General features: G+C 41.0%; 2 protein-coding genes across 2 annotated transcripts in view; one reads left to right on the forward strand and one right to left on the reverse strand.

The window, feature by feature from the left end:
• The window catches only part of NLN (neurolysin), a 324,053-nt gene that overhangs the window by 226,413 nt on the left and 89,097 nt on the right, over nucleotides 1–8,543 (forward strand). The window lies entirely within an intron of this gene.
• Nucleotides 2,294–8,532, reverse strand: LOC126647661 (E3 ubiquitin-protein ligase TRIM23-like). The gene is made up of 3 exons (XM_050330128.1): nucleotides 8,392–8,532; nucleotides 7,545–7,707; nucleotides 2,294–3,241 (listed from the first exon to the last, which is right to left on the reverse strand). Exons 1-3 carry the CDS (start codon nucleotides 8,494–8,496, stop codon nucleotides 3,141–3,143), a joined length of 369 nt encoding a protein of 122 aa, XP_050186085.1. The 5' UTR covers nucleotides 8,497–8,532; the 3' UTR covers nucleotides 2,294–3,140.

The raw sequence follows: 8,543 nt of genomic DNA on the forward strand, positions 1-8,543 counted from the left end.
CTTCTATGATCAGGTGACCCGCCTGGTGGATGAGGGGAAGGCTGTGGATGTGTCTGTCTGGAGTTCAGCAAAGCCTTTGACAACATCTCCCACAGCATTCTCCAGGAAAAGCTGGCAGCCCATGGCTTAGACAGGGGCACTCTGTGCTGGGTTAAGAACTGGCTGGAGGGCCGGGCCCAGAGAGTGCTGGTGAACGGGGCTGCATCCAGCTGGCGGCCGGTCACCAGTGGTGTCCCCCAGGGATCAGTGCTGGGCCCAGTCCTGTTTAACATCTTTATCGATGATTTAGATGAGGGGATTGAGTCCATCATTAGCAAATTTGCAGATGACACCAAGCTGGGGGGGAGTGTTGATCACCTGGAAGGCAGGAGGGCTCTGCAGAGGGACCTGGAGAGTTGGGCTGATTCCAGTAGGATGCGGCTCAACAAGGCCAAGTGCAGGGTCCTGCACTTTGGCCACAACAACCCCTGCAGCGCTACAGGCTGGGCACAGAGTGGCTGGAGAGCAGCCAGGCAGAAAGGGATCTGGGAGTCTGGGTTGACAGGAAGCTGAACATGAGCCAGCAGTGTGCCCAGGTGGCCAAGAAGGCCAATGGCATCCTGGCCTGGATCAGGAACAGTGTGGCCAGCAGGACCAGGGAAGTGATTCTTCCCCTGTACTCAGTGCTGGTGAGGCCACATCTGGAGTGCTGTGTCCAGTTCTGGGCCCCTCAGTTCACAAAGGACATTGAGGTGCTGGAGCAGATCCAGAGAAGAGCAACCAGGTTGGAGAAGGGACTCAAGCACAAGTCCTACTAGGAGAGGCTGAAGGAGCTGAGGTTGTTTAGCCTGGAGAAAAGGAGGCTCAGGGGAGACCTCAGTACTCTCTACAACTCCCTGAGAGGAGGTTGTAGCCAGGTGGGGGTCGGTCTCTTCTCCCAAGCAATTATCAGTAAGACAAGGAGGGCATGGTCTTAAGCTCTGTCAGGAGAGGTTTAGGTTGGGTATTAGGAAGACAGAGAAGGTAATCAGGCATTGGAATGGCCTGCCCAAGGAACTGGTGGATTCACCATCCCTGGAGGTTTTTAAGATGAGACTGGATGTGGCACTGAGTGCCATGGTCTAGTAACTGCAGTCGTAGTGGAAGGATTGGACTTGATGATCTCAGTGGTCCTTTCCAACCTGGCTGATTCTATGATTCTAAGAGAGTTACAGAATTATTGAGGTTGGAAGGGACCTCTGGACACCACCTTGCCAGTCCCCTTGCAGGGTCACACAGAACTGGTTGCCCAGGACCAACTTTTGCAGGCAGGTTTTGAAGATCTCCAAGAAGGGAGATTCTACCACCTTTTTGGGCAACCTGTGCCAGATCTTGGTTACTCTTACACTCAGAAGGGTTTCCTTATGTGAACACAAAACTTCTGTGTCGCAGTTTGTGCACATTGCCTCTAGTTCTGTCAGTAGACACACTGAAAAAAGGCTGGTACTTTCTTCTTTACACTCTCCCTTCAGATATTTGTAGAATATCTCTCAGCCTTTCCTCATACCAGAGATGTTCCAGTCCCTTCATTATCTTACTGATGTTTTGCTTTAATAGCTCCACTTGCACTGGGGAGCCTAAAACGGACATGGTACTGCAGATGTGGCCTCAACCGTGCTGAGGACAACATATTTGAGAAAAAAGACAAGCTCAAGGTGTTACTTAATTATATCCAACTAATATACTGAATACTAACAGTGCACTCTGGTGCACTGAAAGGAAGGTAACATGCAGACAGTATTGACCATAACTCTTTGTCAGATGTTTTGAGTGTACAAAAGCTATTAAATTCAGAAGAAGAAATAGTCAGGAGTTTGTTAGCTTTAAAGAGAATCATAGAAAGCACAACACTACAGTAGTGCCCAGGGTATTGACATTTTGCAGCTAAGAAGGCACCTGAAAATGCCACCTTGTCTTCAAATAGAATCTACTCTATTTTATGATGAAATTTTTGAACTGTTTGTAGGACAAGAAAATGTTGCAGTTACTTTTTAGAGTGTGGGACTTCACTGTCTGGACAAAACTGCATAAAGTAGAATTACAAAACTGAAATTACAAAATTACAAGTATTTATTTAATTCTTCATGCAAAGGTAACCATCTAAGAATATGAGCCAAACTTTTAGTGAACTTATGCCATTCACTGTAAAAAAAAAACCAAAACATACTACAGTTCTTTTTTAAAATGCAAGTAACTGCTTTATTAGATTCATACTTTGCTTAAAGCATGATCTGGAAAACAAACACATTTTTAAATATAAATGACAGATCTGGAAAAAAGTCAGGCTGCGTCTCAGAATCCAGATGCAAAGACTAACAGAATATCAGCTGGAGCCTGAGGTTAGTTCCAAGTAACACCTAAACTCTTGACATTTTCAGTTCACATGCAGGTGTTTGTCAGACATCGGTATCTGGCATGAACTCACAGAAACTGCATCCCAGTTTCTCTGTTTTCCCAGAGAGCCCAGACTACCTGAATTATCCAATTGTCCCATGCTGTTTCCTAACTCCTCTGCTGCTCTGTGGCAGTCTGATAGGAATATGTCCCCTGCATCCTTCTGGAATTCAGTGTCATTCCACTGATCCTATACAGATATTAAGTCTTGTCTTTCTTCTTCAATATGGAGATTTATCAAACACTCCATAGATTTTGGTGTATCATTAGAGTGAAAGTGCAATTCCAAATAAACAGATGTACAACTATGAGTTGCAGGCAGTTATGTGAAATAGCATCTAACTGGCATCCACACTGTATACCTCATGTTTTATGTAGCTTCCAGTTTTACTACATGAAACTTTCTTTTCTAGTCAATTTTCCCCACAGTTTAAACTACAGACAATAATATTCTATTTTGAATTTGGCCACTGAGGAGTTATGTGCCTCACAGATTAAAAGCAGAGTTCAGAGAACAGATAAATGGATGATACCATGATACATATAAACTATTCTTCCCTCAAACACACTCAAAAGGTGAAAAACAACACTGATCACCTATTTAAAAAAATATGCTTACTAGTAAAGACAAATCTGTTGCTTCCAGAAATGGGCCTATCAAAGCACTCGTTAGTAACTTTGAACTTAGCTATAAAGCAAGATGCTCTAAAGAATCAGTGCTTTCGAAGTCAGTCAACTCTGTAGTTAAAAGTTCCATGGTGGAAGCCTTCTCTGGTACAGATAGCATTACTAACACACAATCCAAGATCAGTGTACTCCAGAGAATAAACTGCAAACACAATAAAAAGAAATATTTTAACTTTTGTTTGCCACAGATCTTGAAGGAGTTTACAGAAGGTATGATCTGACTCTCCAGAATTACACTAAGCACCCACAGAGCCATCTGCCTTGATATCTTCTGACTTCAGAGCTTAGTCATTTTTCAGCTGTAGCAAGATCACAGTGGTTTTTTCATAACACAGAGCAACCTTCCATTACAAGCTGAAGAAATACATTATATCTAGCATTATATCTACTTTTACAATCTAAACTATGTCAAACTAGTTTATAAACTAGAGTCTGGATTTGTTGACACTGTATCTAGACAGAGTTCTGGATCCTAACTCTCAAAAACCAAAGCACCAACAAGTGGTTGGATGGTTCCCTTCCAGACTGTTTAGAACACCATTTTCCCACGGCAAACTGACTGTGCACAACCTTCAGCTACTACTGCATATAAAACATTCAAATTAACAACATACCAATATAATGACTGATGATACTAACATGCACCTCCTACCTTCAGATTAGCCACTAATGCAGACAGCCATTAATAGCCCTGTATAAATGGATGTACACACACCAAAATGATAAATCCACTTAAGGAATGGATTATAGCTCTTAGCCTTTAAGCAAACATTGGGTAAGGCTGAGAGAGGAAGAAGTTGTTCAATTATTACAGAGTTTCGTAGGAAGTATTTTCCTTCACTGGTTTCCTTTCACATCTGCTATAAAATTATTATGTACTTGACCTACACATTTTCAACACATTTGATCAAATGTTAATATTATATTTAAACCCACTACAAAGATAAACCCACTAAAAAGTTTTGTAAATACATCTATTTAATCTCCTGGGCTTTAGTTCAAATTCGGCTTGGGTTAGAAACGTAGAAGAGTCTGGAGATCTCATCCTTGTGCCTACAAAGGATGTCTGTGCCCATTACAAAAATCACTACACGCTCTGTCCCTTCTCAAAAGAAGAATAAAACATGAACAGCAGGGAATGTGTCAGCCAGGAAGGAGACAGTAATAGAGTAAAGATATTAAGACTGACGTCAGCCAACAAGACAAATGTCAATTTCAAAAGTATGACGCATGGCTGCAAAAAGATTACAAATAAGGCAAGGAATAAAGGAACAACTTTTGCCCAAATGTCTGAATAGATTTGAAAGAATATTATAACTGCATTTTCTTGCACAGTATGTTGAAGTTTTATCTTAGCACTCAAACACTAGCAAAGGACTGTATAAATGTAACCAATACCAATAGGATGGATTCCGTGAAGGATGCCATCATCTGCATATCTCTGTTGAATAAGTTTTAATGACAGAAAACAGTTTCAGCTTTGTAGTAATGGTAGATAAAGACTCCAAAGCTGTAATATAAATACATCCTTCCTAAAAATTCCCTGGTCAACGTATTAATTAAAAAAAAAACAAACTAACAAAGAAACCCCCCAAAAAATAAAACCCAAGACACCAACCAAAAAAAACACTATCTCAACAAAGGAAGAGAGAAAGCAGCTTGTAAAAAATTATCTGCCTCCTGTCCCAAAACAACATACTTTAAGAAAAAGACTTTGAGAGGAGCCTCTTTCTCTACAAAGACCATTTATTGGATTTTCACCTATATAAGCCCCAGAACACATGGTTTCAAAATTTTGAAAATTGAAAAAGCTTCTCCATTGCACCTTTTTGGTCAAAAAATGTTAATTCAACTGAAGACAACCACTAGACAGTTCACATACCTTCAGCATTTACATCCTCATTTAAAATTCTCCACTAGAAGATTAATCACAGGCAACTTCATTAAAGAATTCTCAAACGACCCCACAAAAATCAGTCTTTGGTCTACGCTGCAAAGCAGTATAGTTTAGGTAGGATTTGGTCCTACCTGTTCATTAGTAAATGTTTCTTCCTATAACAAGATTTTATGAACTAGTAGAATATTTTGCTAAGCATGTAAACAATATGTCAATTTTCAGCTGCAAACCCCGTATTTCCAGAAATCCGACTGAAAAAGTACTTCTAACCTTGCCTTCCCATACAGTTACATATACAGGTCAATTTAAATCAAGAGTCCAATTCAGAAAAAATACAGCTACAAATATCCATATATAGATCCCTAAGTATTTCTTTAAAAAAGTTCCAAAGATTCCTTGGGAAAACTTGGATGAATATAGTATTAAGTGTTTTAGTAAAAAGAGTAAAGGAAAAAAAGCAAGCATAGGTTAAATGACCAACTAAAAGTATCCATAAAATCCACAGTCACTGGTTAAGCATCTGTGTTCAACACAGCTAATCTTACACCCTCATTTTACAGCTTTTCTTTCAACCGAACTTTCTCTTGGCAGTGATCCTATAATTTAGATACTAAACACCTCTCTGAGACTAGAGAATGTTATTTCATTAAATACATTAAATGGTAGAATGGCAGCTGGGTGAACATGTGCTTTCTCACATGCCATCAAACACAGGGGAGGGAAGGATGAGTTCTGGTCCCCAGAGTTGTCCTTCCCAGCTCCAGTCCTGAATTCACAGGGCAGTGGAAAACTACAAGTGCAGTAAATTTAAGCAACAGCAGTAAGTAAATGGTGATTAAAGCAAGGTAACAAATGCACATACATCTCAAAGAGGGGCCATGATGAGCTGCACTCCACAAAACACCCCATTTTTACATCCTAGAAGCCATAATATTTCTCAAGACTCTTATTATGGACATGGTAAGGCTAAAAGTGGCTATGACCTCTTCCTGCCTCAGATCACCAGGTAGAACATTTTTACTCACAAAAGTATTTTTATTTTCAAGCTTTTTTGCCAAGATTTTCTACCTAATAATTTTTTGAGCAACTGTGGGTCACAGTGCATCATCCTTTCTAGTATTAACCAGTAGGATGCAAGTCTATTATTCCAGATGCAAAAAGATACTGAAGCTTTTCTTCCCTCTTCCTACCTGTAGGAGACTTACGGGTTTAATAATATCTAATCATGTTTCATCAGAAACTCCTCAGTATTAAGTAAGATGAAAAAGAAAAAAACTGTAGATGTTTTTGTAAAACTTATAACAGGACACTTTCGGATTCCTGGGAAAAATTGCACAATAAAAACTAAGAAGTAAGAAGTTTCCCATTGTAATGAAAAAAACAAACAGTAGTCTTGGGCAGAAATGTTACATAACAGCAGAACTGAGTCCTGTGCTCTAACATTCTCTCTCAAAAGCATAGTTAAGAAATCTTGTGTACAGTCACAGGCAAGAAATAAATTATTACTCTTTTAACCACATCTACTAGATTGGCAACCATTCATGACTCCCATAGTTTACCATGTCCCTCTGCCCAGAAAACAAACCCCTCTTTCATATGAGACTGATACATCTTCTCCTGACTCAGATCTCCATGAAAACATCCTGCAGAGTGCCTTAATACTCCCTGCAGTTTGGTCTACAATCTAGTAGATTCTCTTATTGCAAAGTAAAGTCTTGAGTCAATTTGATTCTCAAACATTTCTTTCAGATTACCAGATTAGAGATGTCCTTCTCTCAGGATTCTTCTCCTTTCAACAGTTTTTTCCCCCTGGTGCTATTTAAATCTGCTGGAGCCCATTCTATTAACAAGTTCTTCTTGTTACAAGTCCTTCCCATAACTTGTCTTCCCTGTAACCCTGTGCTGACCAGGTAATTCTTATTGTCAAGAAATTATAAGCATGTGTCATCTTTTCTTTAAAATAAGCTTCCACTGTTGAAAAAAAAGTTGTATCTTACCCTTTCAAGTACTATCTGCAGACACTCTGATAGTAGGGGAATTCCTATTGATATCCTGCCACTGCCATTTATTGCATGTATAGAAACAATTAACATTGTAAAAACCAGTTTATTATCATTGATATTTCCCTCTATATAACTTCATCATAACTCTAGATAAATGTTCATCAAAGAAGCTATCTATTTAATTGCATAGGTTTAGTGCTTTGGACAATAGGAAATTAATACTCATTCTGGAACCCCTACACACTAATTTAAAAAAGAAGAGCCCTCTGTCAATATAGGTGTACCAAAAGACATCAAGGTATAAAGCTTGCAAGCCCAGGTTCAAGAAAATAAAGATAAAAATCTGTGCCTTTTTTTCCCTAAGATAGTTAATTTACTAGTGTTTAACAATGCCATGAGCTTCTGTGAACGAAAAGGAATACTGCACATTCACTACTTGGAAATATTATCACTAAGTGGAGCGTTAAGAACCTATATTTAGCACTGATTTATCTAGATATCCTTGGCTGGCAGGTTTCAGGAACTTCAAACTTACATTTTCTTACCTAGCTCAGTAACTTGTCGATCAAAAGGACACCGAACTGCTCTGCCATGAAGGGGAAGCCGGGTAAGACAGTCATGGCAGACAGTATGGCCACACAAAAGCAGCCGGGGAACTTTGTCACCTTGCAGAGAAAATACATCTTCACAGACTCCACACTCAAGAACCTGTAAGTTAAAAAAGACCATATTTGGTTTTTAGCCGATTAAAAAGCAAAACTTCATGCAGTAAGCCATATGTCACAGTTTATTTTACAAAAGTTCATGCAATCACAGCACATGAGTCAGGTGAGTCATTAATTTTGCTTTTTGCACACAACTAACGATATTTTTAAAGTAAATAAATAGACACAAGCAGAACGTTTTAACTCCTCAGTATCCCACCTGATGACCTGATAATTACTTCTTGCCCACTTCATTAAATGCACTGCCCAAGGAAAGCCGTCTCGTCAAGCAGCACAACTAAGTAAGGAGAAACACCCTCGCAGCAACGCGAAGCGGAGGACAAGACCCTGACAAAGCGGAGTGCTGGTCGGCGGAGAGCTTCCCTTAGCAGCTGGTGCACATAAAGAGGTCAGTCACATCAAGTTAGATACTTATGAAGCTATAAACGCAGCACCAAGGCAACGGGAACAAACAGCTGAGGGCCTGAACATCTTAAACCGCTAGCCAAAAGGAAAACTGATGGTCATTTAGGAGAAAAAAAAAAAAAAGGAAACCAAACACCGGACAACCCCTAAGCCCCGCCACCCCAGGGGACGCCTCCTGCACCACAGATGCCTCACTCCCCCTCCCCGGTCGGCACCGCCCGTCCCGCCGCAGGAGCCGAGCTAAGCCCAGCCACCGCCTCACCTTCACCGCAGCACCCGCCGGGCCGCGCCCGCCGCCACTGCCAGGCCCGCGGCCGCCGTCCGGCCCGGCCCCGGCCCCAGGCCTGTTTACAGCCAGGGCCGCCATCTCGGGGAGGGCGGAGCAGCGCGTCCCTGCAGGAAGGGGCAGGAGCC

The sequence above is a fragment of the Myiozetetes cayanensis genome, unplaced genomic scaffold, assembly GCF_022539395.1.
Source record: "Myiozetetes cayanensis isolate MyiCay16 unplaced genomic scaffold, myiCay2020 scf4, whole genome shotgun sequence".
NCBI classification, from domain to species: Eukaryota; Metazoa; Chordata; class Aves; order Passeriformes; family Tyrannidae; genus Myiozetetes; species Myiozetetes cayanensis.

Bases quoted from the DNA above. Each gene is read 5' to 3' on its own strand.
- LOC126647661 (XM_050330128.1), bottom strand. From the start codon at position 8,496: ATGGCGGCCCTGGCTGTAAACAGGCCTGGGGCCGGGGCCGGGCCGGAC. The intron at 7,708-8,391 runs GTGAGGCGGTGG...TTTAACTTACAG, and splicing joins CGGCGGGTGCTGCGGTGAAG to GTTCTTGAGTGTGGAGTCTG. The intron at 3,242-7,544 runs GTAAGAAAATGT...TTGTGTTTGCAG, and splicing joins TCGACAAGTTACTGAGCTAG to TTTATTCTCTGGAGTACACT.